Source organism: Rhinatrema bivittatum, chromosome 12, assembly GCF_901001135.1.
Source record: "Rhinatrema bivittatum chromosome 12, aRhiBiv1.1, whole genome shotgun sequence".
Lineage (NCBI taxonomy): Eukaryota > Metazoa > Chordata > Amphibia > Gymnophiona > Rhinatrematidae > Rhinatrema > Rhinatrema bivittatum.
This window is the reverse complement of record NC_042626.1, coordinates 67,254,386-67,273,304: the sequence shown is the minus strand read 5'-3', so window position 1 is coordinate 67,273,304 and position 18,919 is coordinate 67,254,386. Positions and strand designations below refer to the sequence as shown.

The window sequence follows — 18,919 nt, the reverse complement described above, 5'->3', positions numbered from 1 at the left end:
AGAGTTAACAGATTTAAATCGGTAACCTTCTTTTGTGATGTTTAGCACCCAGCGATCCGAGTAATGTTCTCCCAGCTGGAATAAAAGAGCTGAAGGTGGCCCCCTATGTAATGGGGTGGAGGTGGCTCTGGGTAACTCAAAAAGACTGTGCTGGTTTTGGTGGTGGTGCTGCTGGAGTTGGTTTTGGTGGACGTGGTTGGCGAGGTCGCCCACGAGACGCTGGTGGTTGTGGTTGGTAACGTTGGTGCTGATAATACTGAGATCTATCCGTGTTGTAGGATCTAAAAGGAGCCCTTCCATAAGGTCTTCTTCGGTATGAATGATAAAATCGCTTAGAAGAAGAATGCGGTTCTGAAGAAGTCAGATTGCACTGCTGTATTCTGCTCCTTTAGAAGAGTTACCATTTCACCAAACTTGGTACCGAATAGATTGTCCCCCAAACAAGGAATATCCACCAGTTTGTCATGGACATCGTCCCTTATGGAACTAGCTCTTAACCATGCCATGCAACGAGCTGCTACTGCCGTTGCTGAGGAACGAGCAGATGATTCGAATGACTCAAACTGAATGGAGTAAGTATCTGAGACCCTCCTCCATATCTGTGAATAGTTGTGGTAAAGAATTATCCTCTGCCACACATATTGGACGTAATCTCTGCAAACATTCAAAGAGATACTGTATTATATAAAACTGATGGTGTTGTATCTTCATGGCCAGCATGGAGGAGTGATAGACCTTACGGCCAAAATCATCCAGGGATTTATGATCCTTCCCTGGTGGTGAATTTGCATGGAGTTTTGATCATTTGGCCCGTAACAGTGCCGATTCCACCACTACCGAATTATGAGGTAACTGGGTGGAGTCATATATTGTGGAATTTCGCATCCTGTGTTTTAAATCTGTTTTCCTTGAGGCCGCCGAGGTAGAAAAAGGTTTCTCCCACATCTTATGTAAAACCGCATCCAACACCGCATGTGGTGGTAAGGCAGTTGGTTCAGGTGGCATTTCAAATATCTTCAGGATGCCGAGAACTTCCGCCTGAGGGTCAGGAAGTTTTCCTGTTTTGATGTTTAGTAGAGATCCTACTTTTTCTATAAATTTAGCGTAGGATAGATCCTCTGGAGGAGAATATGGTTCAGGAAGACCCTCGGGTGGGTCTGATGGAAACCCCACAGATGACGAAGGGGACGACATAGACCATTTTGAATGTGGAGAATCTGGTCGACCCGGAACTGGAAGAGATTTTTCTCTTTGTTTTGGTGGCGGGACCGTTGGGATATGTGGAGTAGAAATTGGAGACTGAGAACCCAGATCCCTTGGATGTATCTCATCAAGATCATGGAAAAAAAGACGACAAAGCAAGAGAAATTTGAGACATCGCCTTTGATGCTAATGTATGATGTGAAGGCGTAGGAAATTGTTCTGAAGGAAGGGGTGGTGCCCTCAGAGAGAAATCTTGAGAAGGGCGACTTGGTTCCATATGGTGACTTGACTGAGATCTCAAGGAAGAGGACCAATCAGATTGAGAACTCTCCCCCTCTGATGAAACTATTTCCACATCAGAATCTGTACATGGTGAATTAGCCATTTGGAGATGTTTTCTCTTGGCCTTTTGTTTGACATGATGCTCCTGTTGAGATGCATCTTGGGGAGAAGTGAGAAGTGGAGCTATAGGTGGGTCATGATGTTTCGTACGTTTCGCATTACCATGATGGTGATGGTGAACATGTTTTCTTTTGTGAACGTTGTGATGGGATGACCCAGATAGCGAAGCAGCTCTCCCTGAAGCAGCATCTGAAGCACCTAGTCTCAAATCCGCGCCTTGAAGTAGTCAAGGCGTCGATGCGCCGTGCGTCGTTGCGCCGTGCTTCGTGTGGCTACTTTTGCTCTTCCCGTGCTCAGAGTGCTTCGGCATTGAGGAGCGGGAGCGAGGGAGCACAGAGCCCTGTGTCCCCAACGGCGCAGCCGACTTATCTGACAAGGGAGTCGAAGCCTCGATTTCCCTTCTTGGCCCTGGTGGTGGCACCGACCTGGCCGAGTCCCCTTCCAATGATATAGATCTTCTTGGCTTCTTTTTTATCTTCTTCGCCGGGAGCTGGCGAGGAATGAGGGGACCGTAGGCGCACGATTTTTTCGGCGCGCTGTCTTCGGGCCCGGGGCGACATCCGACCACAGTCTCTGCAAGAGGCTGTGTCGTGCTCCGGGCCCAAACAAATGTAAAAATAATTATGTCCATCGGTGATGGACATAATTTTGCCACATTGCAATACTTGAAGCCCAATGGCTTCGGAGCCATCGCTAAACTGAAAAAAATTTCGAAAATCCGAAAAAGGTGAAGAGACGAGGAGAGGAGAAAAACCGCCCGCGGGCAGTCCTGCTCATGGAAAAAAAAGAGACTGAGGTAAACTAAGCAATCGCGTGGGAACCTCACTGCACAGACGCACAGAGTTCAAAACTCTGCACTCTAGGAGAAGCTCCGCCTGCCGGTCGCCCGACGACGCTCCAAGACAGCATGGCTAATTCAGCCTGCTATCAATGGGAAATCAGGGTTTCCTTTTTGCAACTTCCTGCAAGGCTTCATTTTGTTAATTCCCATGAGGTTAAATTCTGATACAGCACCCAACCAAAAGCCTTGGTTTACACTTAACATGTCATTAGAGATTGCGAGGTAAAGTCACCTCCATAAAGCACAAGCAATAAAGAATGGCAAAGTGCCAGAAAGGAGACAGATGCTCTCATATCCTAGACCAGCATTTCCACTCAGATTTGTTACCTCCAACCTGCTACAGGATGAAGTCGCTTACGTTTCATTTTCCGCTCCGTTGGTCTTGCTTTTGCGCTGTTTCTGCTCATTGTTCGCAGGTGGTGTCTGCCCCATGGCAGGAGGTTTCCGTTTCGCCAGCATCTTTCGTTGTCTCTCTATCTCTTCCCTCTGAGAATTTATCCTCTCCTGCTGCCTGGAGAGAGAGAAACAAACACGTGAAGTAGCAAGGTGCATTTGTGAGCAAGTAGGAACGTTTTAAAAAAATAAACTTCTATAACAGACTGCGAGAATCCTTTTTCTGGATCATATGGAGAAAGCAAAATTGCTTATCTTGTAATAGGTGTTATCCCAGGACAGCAGGATGTAGTCCTCACATATGGGTGACATCATCAGATGGAGCCCTGGTAAGGAAAACTTCTGTCAAGAGTTTCTAGAAACTTTTGGCTGGCACTGTGGGCCTACTGAGCATGCCCAGCATGCCATGATATTCTCAGCCACAGGGGTCTCCCTTCAGTCTCGTTTGCAGCAATAAGCATGAGCTAAAAAAAATAAAATAATAAAACGTATTGAACCCAACTCCGCGGGGTGGGTTCTGTGAGGACTACATCCTGCTGTGCTGGGATACCACCTATTACAAGGTAAGCAATTTTGCTTTCTCCCAGGACAAGCAGGATGATAGTCCTCACATATGGATGATTAGCAAGCTACAGGCTGAGCCATTCTTATATTGTACCAACAGCATACAACGTGTGCAACGAGCACAACAACTGGTGTATTGCTGGAAAGAATGAGGCAGCCTGAAATCACAGCAGGATGGATGTAGAAGGAGTTGGTGTTATACTGGAAATAAGTTCTTTAAGACATATTGTCCAAAGGCTGAATCTTGTCATCCTTCTTTGTCCAGACAATAATGAGCTGCAAAGGTGTGAAGGGAACTCCATGTTGCAGCTTTACATATGTCTAGGATGAGCACTGAACGATAGTGTGCTACTGATGTGGACATAGCCCTTACTGAATGTGCTTTTACTCGCCCCTGGAGAGGAATATTTGCTTTTTCATAATAGAATTCAATACAGTCTGCTAGCTAGTTGGAGAGAGTCTGTTTTCCTACCGCAACTCCTGGTTTATTTTTGTCGAAAGAAACAGAGTTGGGTGGATTTCCTATGGACTGCCGTGCAGTTCAGGTAAAAAGCTAGTGCACGTTTACAGTCCAAGGTGTGTAAGACTCTCTCTCCCTGGTGAGAGTGAGGTCTTGGAAAGAACATAGGCAAGACTATTGACTGATTGATATGAATGTTACTACTTTTGGTAAGAATTTGGGGTGAGTGCGAAGGACTACTCTGTCATGTAGGAACCTTGTGTAGGGCGAGTATGTGATGAGAGCTTGCAACTTACTGACCCTTCTAGCTGATGTAATGGCTATTAAGAAAAGCACTTTCCATGTAAGGAATTTTTCTTCACAAGAGTGTAGAGGCTCGAACGGTGAGCACATGAGCCTTGTTAGTACTAAATTCAGGTCCCATTCAGTGACCGGTGGTCGAATGGGAGGTTTAAGGTGAAGTAAGCCTCTCATGAACCTACTTACTAGGGGTTGTGCTGTAATTGGCGCATCCCCTATTCCCTTGTGGTATGCCACTATGGCGCTTAGGTGTACCCTTACAGAGGATGTCTGGAGACCAGAATCCGATAGCTGGTATAGGTAATCTAGTAAAGAAGAAGTGGGGCAGGAGAAAGGTTCTATACCCTTTTGTGTGCACCATTTTGTAAATCAAGTCCACTTAAAAGTGGTAGGATTTACATGTGGAAGGCTTTCGTGAAGCTACCAGAACTTGAGAGACTTGTGTTGAAAGATTAAGTGGTTGCAGAATTAAGCTTTCAACATCCAAGCTGTTAGGGCAAGAGTTGCAGGTTGGGATGACACCACTTGCCCTGATTCTGAGTGATGAGAGTGGGCTGTGTGCCCAGGCGGATTGGTTGTGAGATTGAGAGGTCGAGGAGCATGGGAAACCATACTTGTCGAGGCCAGTACGGGGCTATGAGGATCATTGTCCCTCTGTCCTGTTGTAGCTTCACGAGAGTTTTCACTATGAGCGGAATTGGAGGATACGCATATAGAAGACCTGTGTTCCAGGGGCGAGCAAATGCGTCCCGGGGGACTGTTTGTCGACGTCCGTGGAGGGAGCAGAACCTTTCCACTTTGTGGTTCAGTGTGGAAGCAAAGAGGTCTATGGTTGGGCGACCCCAGCGTTGAAAGATTTTGCTCGCTACACATGGGTCCAGCAACCATTCGTGGGGATTGAAATGTCGACTGAGATCGTCCGCTAGGATGTTTTTGATGCCCGCCAGATAAGTTGCTCAGAGATGTATGGAATGCTCTAGAGCCCAAGCCCAAATCTGTACTGCTTCCTGGCATAGCAGATAAGAGCCTGTGCCTCCTTGTTTGTTTATATACCACATTGCTACTGTGTTGTCTGTTTGTATCAATACAGTCTTGTTTGAGAGGCAGTCTTTGAAGGCATAAAGGGCATATCTCATAGCTTGAAGTTCCAAGAAATGTATTTGATACTGTTTTTCGAGCGTAGTCCACGTCCCTTGTGTTTGAATGTTGTTGACGTGAGCTCCCCATCCAAGGTTGGAGGCATCTGTAGTCAGGATGACTTGCGGATTTTCCTGTTGGAATGGGAGACCAGCTTTCAATGCTGTTTGATTTGTCCACTAGTGGAGCGACAGACGTTAACTGGTCATAAGAACATAACAAAATGCCATACTGGGTCAGGCCAAGGGTCCATCAAGTCCAGCATCCTGTTTCCAACAGTGGCCAATCCAGGCCACAAGAACCTGGCAAGTACCCAAAAGCTAAGTCTATTCCATGTTACCATTGCTAATGGCAGTGGCTATTCTCTAAATGAACTTAATAGCAGGTAATGGACTTCTCCTCCAAGAACTTATCCAATCCTTTTTTAAACACAACTATACTAACTGCACTAACCACATCCTCTGGCAACAAATTCCAGAGTTTAATTGTGCGTTGAGCAAAAAAGAACTTTCTCCGATTAGTTTTAAATGTGCTCCATGCTAACTTCATGGAGTGCCCCCTAGTCTTTCTACTATCCGAAAGAGTAAATAACCGGATTCACATCTACCCATTCTAGACCTCTCATGATTTTAAACATCTCTATCATATCCCCCCCCTCAGCCCCCTCTCATGATTTTAAACATCTCTATTATATTCCCCCCTCAGCCGTCTCTTCTCCAAGCTGGTCGGTGATTTGAATTGTGTACGACAGCGGTTGGAAAGCTTGTAGCCATTGAGATTTCAAAGTCCATTGAGTTTTTCTCATGGCTAACTTTGCATAGGAGTGACATGTACTGTCGAGGCCATGTGTCCTAGTAGCACCAGTATTTGATGGGCGGATGCGAACTGGTGATGAATTACAATGTTCGCTAAGCGTGCCAGATTGTCAGCACGGTCGCTTGGAAGGGAAGCTTTCGCCACTGTGGTGTCGAGGTCTGCTCCGATGAATGTGAGGAGTTGAGACAGCTTGATGTGGGATTTTGGGTAATTGATGAGAAATCCCAAAAGATGCAATAGTGTTATTGTGGTTTTCAAGGCAGAGAGAGTTCCCTGCCTGGGTGGACTTCTGATTAGCCAATCATTTGGGTATGGAAAAACATGAATGCAGTTTTTTCTTAAATGTGCAGCCACTACTGCTAGGCATTTTGTGAATACTCGAGGAGCAGAGGCCAGTCCGAACGGTAGGACTCAATATTGGTAATGATTCTTTCCCACTACGAATCATAGGTACTTGACCAAAGTGAAATGGGAGGAGAATGCGGGTGAATCGTATTGAATTTTAGGTGATATCCCTGATTTAATATAGCTAATACCCATTGGTCTTTTGTGATGAGACTCCATTGGTGTTGGAAATAATGAAGTCGACCTCCGACTGGTAGGGAGGGCATAGGGTTTAGAAAGAGGCTGCTGTTCTCTTGACTCTGTTCAAAAACCCGCTGCTGGTCCAGTTTGGGTTGGTGGCTGGGTTTTTTGTTGTTTCGGCTGACGTGGACTTCCTCTCTGTGAAGAACGGTATTGACGTGCTGAAGAGGCAGGTGGGTAATACCTTCTAGGTCTGTAGAAGGGTTGCCTCGAGTCTCTGCGTGTTGGTCGTCTTAGGGAAGTTGGCTGATCTGCTGCCAATTTTGATAGCTGCTGGAGAGTCTCATGATGGTCTTTCAACTGAGATACCGTAGCTTGGATCTTTTCCCCGAAAAGATTGTCCGCCAACACAAGGGAGATCTGCAAGCCTTTCTTGGACTTCCTGCCTGAGGTCCGAAGCCTTGAGCCAGGCCCATCTTCTAGCATTTTTTGCAGAGGCAGATAGACGAGTTGATGTTTCGAACACGTCATAAGCTACTCTCACCTCGTGTTTGCCAAATTCTAATCCTTTGTCAACTAATGTAGCCAAAGGTAGTTGATATTTTGTGGGAGGTTATCCACAATACCCTGTACTTGTTTCCATAAGTTCCTTTGGTATTGTGTCATAAACAGCTGGTATGCTGCAATACGTGCTACCAGCATGGAACCTTGATAGACCTTCTTCCCTAAGGTGTCCAAGAATCGTTGCTCCTTCCCTGGTGGGACAGAAGAATGAGGTTTTTGTTTCTGAGCCTTCTTCTGAGTGGATTCTATAACTACCGAATGGTGAGGTAGTTGGGGTTTTTGGTACCCTGGAGCATGCTGCACTAAAATAAGTAGCATCTGTTCTCCGATTCACTGGTGGGACTGAGCAGGGATGTTCCCACATTCGTTGTTGCAGTTCCAAGAGGACTGCATGGATTGGGATAGCCATAATTTCCTTCGGTGCATCCACGAACTGCAGTACTTCTAGAGCTTTATGTCTAGTATCCTCCTCTGTGATCAATTTAAAGGGAATTGTATCTGCGATTTCTTTGATAAAATTTGTAAATGACAAATCTTCTGGAGGGGATTTCTTTCTCTCCTCTGGTGGAGAGGGCTCTGATTGCAGTTCCTCTGACTCCATGTCAGTGTCAACATCCTTCCAAGGTGTATATTGAGGATGGTGAGGGGAGTCAGTGTTCTCTGGTTGGACATGATGCTTCGACTTAAACACAGCTTTTGTTGGGATGTGTTTTGGCATCGTTGGAAGTGAGGGCATCGTTGGGGAATCGATAGACCTCAAATGTATCTGTGGAAATCGATTCCGTGTGTCCCCCGATGGACCTGGATGGATTGGCATCGATGTGTCTTTGAAAGGCATCGAGGGTGTCTTCGGAACTCGAAGTCGATGAAGCCCCGATGGTCCAGGTGCAGAATCGGAGTCTCCCCGTCCTCCTCCGATGATCTGGGAACCGGGATGGCTGGAGCCACCTGTGGGTGTATCGGCATCGATGGTGTTGATGGCTGCATCGATAGAATCGGTGCAGTCTGTGTCGAAGGAAAGGCTTCTAAATAAGGCATCGAGTCTATTCAGCAAAGGCTGAAAAATTGACTGTTCCAATGCCGATGCCGATGGCACTGTCGGAGGCTGCAGGTTCCTCAGAGCCTCGACGATGGCCTGTTGGACTAAAGTAGTCCCTTGAAATCAGGGCAGTGTCCACTGCCACTGGGGAAGGTACTGCTGGCGCTATTGCTACTTCCACGATGATTATTGGTGGCACATCCTCTGACACCTGGTGGAAAGCGCCGCGGTTCCTTGTGTACAGCCGGTGGAGTTGGCTCTAGTACATGGGACTTAGGCATTGGCTCGATGGATTTCGATCCTGACGACGATGGTTTACCATCCGCTGGGTCCATGGCGATGCCGCTTCTTTTACCGATAACTCTTCGATGCTGAAGAAGATGCTTTCGATGATATGGACGGTGCCGGTGATGGACGGTCATCGGCTCGTGTTTCACCTCGATGTTTAGTTACCGAGGGAGGTGTTACCCTTGGGGACGACGATGACGATGGAATCTTTTTGAACAATTCTTCCATCTTATCCAAACGGGCACGCCTGCCCTTCGGTGTCATCTGGGCACAGGTTGAGCAAGCCCGGACGTCGTGGCCTGATCCCAGGCACAGAACATATACATAATGTGGGCCAGTAATGGACATAGTCCGGTTGCAATCCAGACATTTTTTAAACCCCAAGGCCATGATAAAGTTATGGCCTAATAACTGTCAATGACCGGCGGGAATCGACAGTGAGGTGACCAGAATCGATCAAAAACTATCTGAAAAATATACTCACTAAGACTATATCGAAGGGAGACCCAATTATGAGAAAAATGTGACTGAAAACGTAAATGAAAAAGTTTTCTTCCCTTGAGAAATGTGAGGGAATTCTTTTTCCAGAGCTCCTGAACTGCTTTGCTAAAGCAAGGCGGAAAAATAGAGACTGAAGGGAGACCCCTGTGGCTGAGAATATCATGGCATGCTGGGAATGCTCAGTAGGCCCACAGTGCCAGCCAAAAGTTTTTAGAAACTCTTGACAGAAGTTTTCCGTACCAGGGCTCCATCTAATGATGTCACCCATATGTGAGGACTATCATCCTGCTTGTCCTGGGATAAAGTAATTCTTACCTGAAAATTTACTTTCTTTGAATCCAGCCAGACCAGTCCAGATGCATGGGCTTATGTCTCCCAACTAGCAGACGAAAAGAGAGACCAACAGGCTAGCTGACATCACCCTATACTGGCTCCTGTGCTGACCTCAGCCTGCCAGTATTTATTTATTTGCTAACATCTGATAATCTGCTTTTTTCCAAGAATGGTCTCAAAGCAGATTGCAATCAGTTTATACTGGACTAACAGATACATTATCAGTAATATTTTATTTATTTATTTATTTATTTAAGGGTTTTTTTATACCGAAATATAGCTAGATGCCTTCACTCCGGTTTACATATACAACAACTTAGTACATTTAACAGTAACTGAAACCAGAAAACTACTTAATACATTTGAGATCAATTTTTATAAACAGGAATATCTTTGATTAAACCATGTATATGGTGTTATCAAGCCTGGGAAATGATCAATACATTTTCAAACAGTTTAATTTACAGTGTTCAATGTAGAGGTCTGAGGATTGATCTTGTATACTCGTGACGATTATGCATTAGATATTTAATATATATTAAAGTGTCACATGCAGTTGACCTTGCATAAAATGTTCTGGCAGAGTGGATATTATTTGTTTATATTCCACTTTTCGGCATTATTTTAGTAATTAAAAAGATCTGCCAGTACATATATAACAAGCTAAGATAAACATTTTTAATCACTAAACTTTACCCCCTATGCAATGACCAGAGGGCTTCCAAGGGAGAACAAACAGAAAGCAAGATATTCTTCATCTCTAGATAAAGGAATGTTGAGATTCCTTACCTGATAATCTCCTTTTCCTTAGTGTAGACAGATGGACTCAGAACGAATGGGTATAGTATCCGCGTGCTAGCAGTTGGAGACGGATCTGACGTCAGCTCGGGTGTATATATACCCCCACAGGAAGTGTAGCAACTTAGTAATCTTCCTTGCAAAAGCTGTTATGGATGTATGTGTACTGACGCTCAGTGAAAAGTGAAACAGGATTCCCCTGACCGATTGATAGTAGCTGGAGACCGCCAGCATTCCCAACCGGAAGGCGTTGACACCTGGTAGAGTGTACGTTCTTATGGAAACAGATGACATGGCTTACCTTGAATCGGTGAAACTCATGTACACAGGCAGCTGGGCGGGATGCTGAGTCCATCTGTCTACACTAAGGAAAAGGAGATTATCAGGTAAGTAATCTCAACATTTCCTGGCGTGTAGCCAGATGGACTCAGAACGAATGGGATGTACAAAAGCTTTACTCCCCGCCTGGGCGGGAGGCTGCCTGAGGACCATGTAGGACCGCCCTCGCAAATGCTGAGTCCTCCCTGGCCTGGACATCCAGACGGTAGAATCTGGAGAAGGTATGGAGGGAGGACCATGTCGCCGCTTTACATATTTCTGCAGGCGACAGCATCCTGGATTCCGCCCAGGATGCCGCTTGTGCTCTGGTAGAATAAGCCTTGACCTGTAGAGGCGGAGACTTCCCCGCCTCCATGTAAGCTGCTCTGATAACTTCTTTAATCCAGCGGGCGAAGGTGGGCCGCGAGGCCGCTTCACCTTGCTTCTTCCCGCTGTGCAGGTCGAACAGATGGTCCGTCTTTCGTAGTTCTTGTGTCACTTCCAGATATCAGGGCAGCAATCTGCCAATGTCGAGATGGCATAATAAACGCCCTTCTTCAGATTTCTTCAAACCCGCCGTGGTAGGCAAGGATATGGTTTGGTTAAGATGAAACTGTGAAACCACTTTCGGTAGAAAGGAGGGAACCGTGCGAAGATGGATAGCCTCTGGAGTGATTCTCAGAAAGGGATCACGGCAGGACAGTGCTTGTAGCTCTGAGATGCGGCGTGCTGAACACACCGCCAATAGGAACACCATCTTCAAGGTTAGAGAACGAAGAGACAGGCCCCGAAGGGGTCTGAAGGTGGATCCCGCAAGGAAATCCAAAACAAGGTTGAGGTTCCACAAAGGCACTGGCCACTTCACTGGCAGACGGATATGCTTGACTCCTTTCAGGAAAGCGAGAAACATCTGGGTGCTTGGCGATGGTCTTGCCATCCCTCCTGGGGCCGTAGCAAGACAGCGCAGCCACCTGGACTTTGATGGAGCTGAGGGAGAGACCCTTCTGAAGTCCATCTTGCAGGAAATCCAACACAATAGGGATTGTGGTCGCATGTGGATTGGCGCCATGAGTGGCGCACCATGCTTCAAATACTCTCCAGATCCTTACATAGGTGAGGGAAGTGGAAAACTTACGTGCTCGGAGGAGAGTATCTATCACGGGCTCCGAGTAACCTCTTTTCTTCAGTCTAGCCCTCTCAATGGCCAGACCGTCAGAGAGAATTGAGCTGGATCCTCGTGGAGGATGGGACCTTGACGCAGAAGGTCCCGGAAAGGAGGCAGGGGAAGGGGCTCCCCTGCCAGTAGTCTTCTCATGTCCGCGTACCAGGGTCTTCTTGGCCAGTCTGTTGCCACTAGAAGAACTAGGCCCCGGTGTTTCTGAATCTTGTGGATGATGGCGCCCAACAGAGGCCACGGAGGAAAGGCGTATAGCAGAGTCCCTGGAGGCCATATCTGAACCAGGGCATCGATTCCGTGTGAGAACTGGTCGCGCTGGCGGCTGAAGTATCTGGGTACTTGAGCATTGGACTTGTCCGCCAGTAAATCCATGTCCGGAATCCCCCAGTGATCCACAATCATCTGGAAGGCCGTGGGTGACAGCTGCCACTCTCCCGGATTTAGGCTTTCTCTGCTGAGGAAGTCTGCCGTGGTGTTGTCCTTCCCGGCAATGTGGAAAGTAGATTTGGAAAACACGCTCAGCGAGCGTGCAGGCACTCCAAACTGCTTTGGAGACGGAAATTACTAAGTTGCTACGCTTCCTGTGGGGGTATATATACACCCGTGCTGACGTCAGATCCGTCTCCAACTGCTAGCACGCGGATACTATACCCATTCGTTCTGAGTCCATCTGGCTACACGCCAGGAAAAATTAGTTTCTTACCTGATAATTTTCGTTCCTGTAGTACCACGGATTAGTCCAGACTCCTGGGTTTTGCCCCCCCTCTAGCAGATGGAGACAGAGCAGTTATCAAAACAAACTCTGCCTATAAATAGGCTGGTGCCACCTATAGTCCGGCAGTATTACTCAATGTCAAAGCAGAATGGAAATCTTAAAACCATTATAACTATATACAGTAAAAGAAACAAACCGGTCCACTGAACCCTCCCAGGACCTGAACCTGAGAACCACTTGCGGACTAAATTCAGAACTCTGCCAATCTGAAATACGATAACATATAAGAACCGAGCGGACTCTCCCTTTCTCTCATGTCTGAGATGGGCGGGATTCTGGACTGATCCGTGGTACTACAGGAACGAAAATTATCAGGTAAGAAACTAATTTTCCTTTCCCTGTACGTACCCGGATCAGTCCAGACTCCTGGGATGTACCAAAGCTTCCTTAATTGGGATGGGATCTGGAGAGACCCGCTCGAGGCACTCCCTCTCCAAATCCTCCCGCAACTGGAGCCTGAACACCCAGTCTGTAATGTCTTGCAAAAGTATGCAAGGATTTCCTCTTAGCCGCCCTGCATATCTCTTGTGGTGATACCATCTGACACTCTGCCCAAGACGCTGCTTGCGAACGAGTAGAGTGGGCACGCAGACTCGTAGGAAGGGATCTACCCCGAAGGAGATAGGCCGAACTAATAACTTCTTTTAGCCAACGAGCTATAGTAGTTTTGGACGCCTGGTATCCTTGTTTAGGACCACTCCACAGCACAAAGAGATGGTCAGACACACAAAACTAATTGGTAACCTCTAGGTAACGCAGCAAAGCTCTGCGAACATCAAGCTTCCGCAAGTCACCAGCCAAAGGATCCAAACAGTAACTCCGTGAAGGCCAGCAGATCAACCGATTGGTTGACATGAAAAGAGGAAACCACTTTTGGCAAGAAAGACGGAACCGTCCTTAAAAAAACTCCCGAATCCAAAATCCGCAAAAAAGGGTTCCCTACATGAAAGTGCCAGGAGTTCTGACACCCTACGAGCCGATGTAATGGCCACCAGAAAAATCACCTTCAAGTTAAGAACTTTTAGAGTCGATCTCTTCAAGGGCTCAAAAGGTGCCGAACAAAGAGCAGTGAGGACTAAATTCAGACTCCATGATGGATAGGGATGCTGAAGAGATGGACACAAGTGTTTTGCTCCCTTAAGAAAACGAACTACATCCGGATGTGCGGCTAACGCTACGCCCTGGATGGATCCACGAAAACAACCAAGCGCCGCCACTTGCACTCTGAGGGAACTACAGACTGGACTTTAGAAAACACAGAATATCTGACACCGAAGACCGGGTAGGCATGACCTCACTGTCCAGACATCGAGTCTCAAAAACCTTTCAGACTCTAACATACATGAGATTGGTAGAAGTCTTACGCGATCGGAGGAGCGTGGCTACTACAACTGGAGAACAGCCTTTGTAACTTAACCTCTGCCTTTCAAAAGCCATGCCGCTAGACAGAAGCGATCGACTTCTTCCAAACAAACAGGCCCTTGATGCAGCAGGTCCGGGAGAACTGGAAACCGCAGCGGGCCCTCCACGGCAAGATTGAGAAGGTCCGTGAACCAGGGACGTCTCGACCATTCTGGAGCTACCAGGATGACCTCCGTTGGATGGATCTCTATCCGCCTGAGCACTTTGCCGATCAATGGCCAAGGTGGAAAGATGAACAGAAGAACCTCTGTGGGCCAAGGCAGCACTAGGGCATCTACCCCTTCTGCTCCCATCTCTCTCCGCTGAGCATAGAAACGTGGAGCTTTGGCATTCCGAAACGTTGCCATGAGATCCATGCTGGGCGTGCCCCATGCATCGCAAATGAGTTGAAAAACCACGTTAGTCAATTCCCATTCCCCGGGATCGAGACTGTGACGACTTACAAAGTCTGCCTACACGTTGTCCATGCCGGAGATGTGAGACTCTGCTATGCTTACCAAGTTTTGTTCTGCCCAGCTGATCAATTGTTGAGCTTCCATCGTCACCGATTGACTTCTGGTTCCTCCTTGGCGATTGATGTACGCCACCATGGTCGCATCGTCTCATAGAATTCTGACCGACTTGCCCTGAAGGAGAGGATGGAATGCTTGCAATGTCAACCATACCGGCCTGGTTTCTAGTCGATTGATCGACCAGAGAGATTTTATGGGAGATCAAAGTCCTTGTACCGATTTCCCTTGGCATACTACTCCCCAACCAGAGAAACTGGCATCGGTGGTGACCACTGTCCAGTCGGGCACTTCCAGGGGAACTCCTCAGACTAAATTGTCCGTCACCAACCACCAGTCGAGACTGGATCACACTGCCTCCATAAGCAGCAAAGGTAGATGAAAAAGCTCAGAGACTGGGTTCCATCGGGAAAGCAAGGCGGACTGTAAAGGCCTCCTCTTTTCGATCGCGACCGGAGAAGCAAAAGGACCGACGGGGGACGCCTCTACAGGCCGGAAGACGCCCGCAGCAAGAGGATCGGAAGACAGCCGCAGCACGAAAAAGCCCGCAGCAGGAGCAGGAGCTGGGAGAATAGGCCGCGCGATCGGCGCTTGAGCCCGTCGGGGTAAGGCCTTTAAATTCTCGCTCTTACCTCCGAGGGCCTCCGTGCTGACCCCGGGTCTCCTCCAGCTCTTACGCTCCCCCTACCAACTCACCCAGCCGCGATCTGACGCCGCCTCCTCCAGAGTTGCGCTGATGACATCATCCCCTCGCGCCCAAAAGGGGATTTAAATTAAAGAGCCGCCTCCAGGCTCCGCAGGAGCGCAACAAAGGGGCCTGCCCCTTTGTGCGCCCCTTCGTGTACCCCCGAAGTGCAGTACCTAATAGCAGAAAGAATAACCATTTCACTCCAGCAATTCGCCTATCTGCCAGAGCTCTCACGGTCCTGTTGTGGACAGGAACCCACTCACCTCCAGGTCAACCATTCAGGCGCGAACAGCGGGAAGAACTCACAGAGAAGAGACTGAGAAGAGAAGAGAAGTGCGCCCCTGCGTGCAGCCCTTCCGGGCAGCTAATAACCCTAAGTCTCCACGGCGCCATCACTAATCTAAATCAAAAAGAACTAGCCTCCTTACCTTCGCCCTCACCGAACGCATCATCAGAATTTCTTGCTCCTCTCCCTTTAAAGACGACACCACAGAGAAATAAAGAACTTGCCTGAAAACATACTTCCACTAAAACACTTTGGAGCAAGGCCTTCATTCCCTGCTCATCTACGCGGAGCTCACGAACATATTCATCTGCCCTCTACTTGGCCTCCACAATAAGTCTTCCCAAGATCTACAATACTTAGCCGCTCACGCACCTACAAATCCCTCATCCCCATCATGATTTCCCCCACCACCCACTTTCTAGGACTCACTCTATTCACCATCATTCTGTTCAACACCCAATCTCTCACTAACAAAACGTTGATACTCAACGACCTTCTTCAGGACACAACCCCAGACTTTTGCGCCATAATTGAAACATGGCTCAAATCCACAGACATCGCCCTCATAAACCAACTACCAAGACAGACCTACGATTTGTTCTCTATCCCAAGGCAAAAAAAGAGGCGGGGGTATCTTCCTAGCAGTCAAAATGTCACTGAGATTTACACATCATCCAATCAACTCAGCTACTAAACTAGAAATAGGCCTTTTTAAATCTGAACATCTTCAAATTCTCCTAGTCTATGCCCCTCTAGGCCTGCAAGATTCTGATGCCTCTCCCATTCTCAAAATCATAGCTTCTCACCTAAACCTAGACTCCCCAGCCATAATCTTGGGAGACTTTAACCTACATGTAGACAAATCTCCTCACTCAACTAACTGCGAAGCTTTCCTCACTGCCATGTCAGCCATGGGTTTTAAACAGCAAATCAACAAACCTACCCACAAAGCGGGTCATACGCTGGATCTCATCTTTACAAACCCCGGCATTTCACACACGGAACAACCAGTGTGCAAAAAAGTCCCATGGTCAGACCACTCATTAATCTCCACCACCTTCTCTCTATTACATCCGGGCTACAACCACTACTCCTTACCATCATTTCTCTACAGAAAAATTTGCTCCTCGGAGCACCTCACCAAGCTTCTAGCCCCGGAACTCTCTCACATTGACGTCTCCACTCCCAATGCAGCCCTCCAATCATGGTCCAAAATAACAGAATCAATAGCAAAGATACTATGTCCCCTGATAACAAAAAAACTCAAACAAAATGCGCCCAAAAGACAACCCTGGTTCAACGACGAACTGCGAAAACTCAAACATATACTACGTCAGAAAGAAAGAAAATGGCGAAAAGCCCCTTCACCGACATCCCTATCTGAATACAAACGCGCCCTCCACCTATACAAGAGCATTACTTTGAAAACCAAAAGAGACTATTATTCCCACAAGATCCACAACCTCATCTTCGACTCCAAAGCTCTGTTCACCTACGTTTCCAGTCTCACAAAAACCAACACTCCAGACATCCCATCCGACCTAGCCCAGACAAAAGCAGACGAACTGGCTCTTTATTTCAGTAAAAAAAAATCACCGACCTCCTCAAACAACTGACACCAAACTCGTGCGCATCCGACAGCACATATCTACTCCCAAACAAAGACATATCAACTCCTTTGAACCCATCACCACTTCAGAGATACAATCGGTCCTGAAGAAAATGAAACCTTCATCACACCCTTTTGATCAAATCCCTTCCAAAATGCTTTTACTAATCCCCGATACCATATCAAAAACTCTGGCCGACATTATAAATTGTTCTCTATCCCAGGGCATCTACCCAGATGACCTCAAAACGGCCTCAATCAAACCTCTCCAAAAAAAAACCCGAACTTAAATACCAGTGATCCTAACAATTTCCGTCCCATTTCCAACCTACCGTTCTCATTGCAAAGGTTATGGAAAAATTAGTAAACACACAATTATCGAATTACATTGAGGATCACCAAATTCTGTCTCCTAATCAATATGGATTTCGCAAAGCATTAAGCACCGAAACGCTACTCCTCTCCCTTATGGACTTCCTCCTCTCCGGCATTGATAAAGGTCATGCTTACTTATTAATCCTTTTAGACTTTTCGGCCGCCTTCGATACAGTCAACCACCACATCCTTCTAAAACAGCTGGCAAACATCGGAATAACAGGCACAGCACTAACCTGGTTTAAAACCTTCCTGGAGAACAGAGGATACAAAGTCAAAATTCACAATAAAGAATCCCATTACTTCCCATCCTCTCTAGGGGTCCCGCAGGGCTCCTCTCTCTCACCCACGCTCTTTAATGTGTACCTGCTCCCTCTCTGCCAACTGCTAACGAAACTAAACCTGAAACACTTCCTTTTCGCAGATGATGTCCAGATTGTGATCCCTGTAAAAGAATCCATTATAAAAACATTAGAATTCTGGGATAGCTGCCTACTAGAGATCAAACACCTCCTCACCAGTCTAAACTTAATTCTCAATGCTTCAAAAACGGAATTTCTGCTTATATCCCCGGAAAACAATAACATCTCTTCAAACCCACCAGCCTACCTTCAAACCTCTCACTTAAGAGACCTAGGAGCTATCATGGACAACCGTCTCAACCTAAAATCGTTCATCAACCAAACTACCAAAGATTGCTTCCACAAATTACATATCCTTAAAAGAATTAAGCCACTCTTCCACGCCCAGGACTTCAGAACAATTTTACAAGCAATAATCTTCTCAAAGCTAGATTATTGCAACTCTATTCTTCTAGGTCTCCCTGCATCCCATACCAAACCTTTACAGATGGTACAGAATACAGCAGCCAGAATTCTGACTAACTCCAGAAGAATTGACCACATCTCCCCTATCCTCAAAGACCTCCAATGGTTGCCGATTCACTACAGAATCATTTCCAAATCCATCACCACAATCTACAAAGTCATCCATCAACACGCCCCGCTCTACTTACAAATTCCTTTCAAAAAACACACATCCGCCAGACCTGTTAGGGAGTGTTACAAGGAATCTCTTCACGTTCCACATGCAAAAACCTTTATACACAAATCCCTCAAAGACAGAGCGTTCTCAACAGCAGGACCACCTTTATGGAACTCAATCCCAGCCGACCTGCGACAGGAACCGTGCCTACCCACGTTCAGAAAAAGGCTGAAAACTTGGCTTTTTAGAAAAGCTTATCTGGACATCGACTGATCCCTTCACCAGACATCACAAACTCATTGTTAAAAATGGACTCAAATAGAAATCACTTACTTATCTGACAACACCAACTCAGTGTTATCAATCTCATTCACTATATCAATTGTACTACATTGGAAATTATTCTGCAATACTGTAAATAATTTGCTGTTAATCTCCCTCCTCTTCTCTCTCTTCCACTCCCAGTTATGTACTTCCCTGTATTATTGTAACTGCTATTCCGCGAACCTTGCACGTGTTACAGTTGCTCGAGCTCTCTATATCTTGCACACCCTGTTAAATGTAAACCGGTTTGATGTGATACCTGTCATGAAAGCCTGTATAGCAAAAATA

The 18,919-nt window shown here is 46.8% G+C and overlaps 1 protein-coding gene across 1 annotated transcript in view; it reads right to left on the bottom strand.

The window, feature by feature from the left end:
* Positions 1–18,919, bottom strand: part of TLK2 (tousled like kinase 2) — a 226,197-nt gene that overhangs the window by 70,993 nt on the left and 136,285 nt on the right. Inside the window, exon 11 of the mRNA XM_029572698.1 lies at positions 2,805–2,957. Within this exon, the coding sequence (XP_029428558.1) occupies positions 2,805–2,957 (153 nt within the window). The remainder of the gene's footprint in view (positions 1–2,804; positions 2,958–18,919) is intronic.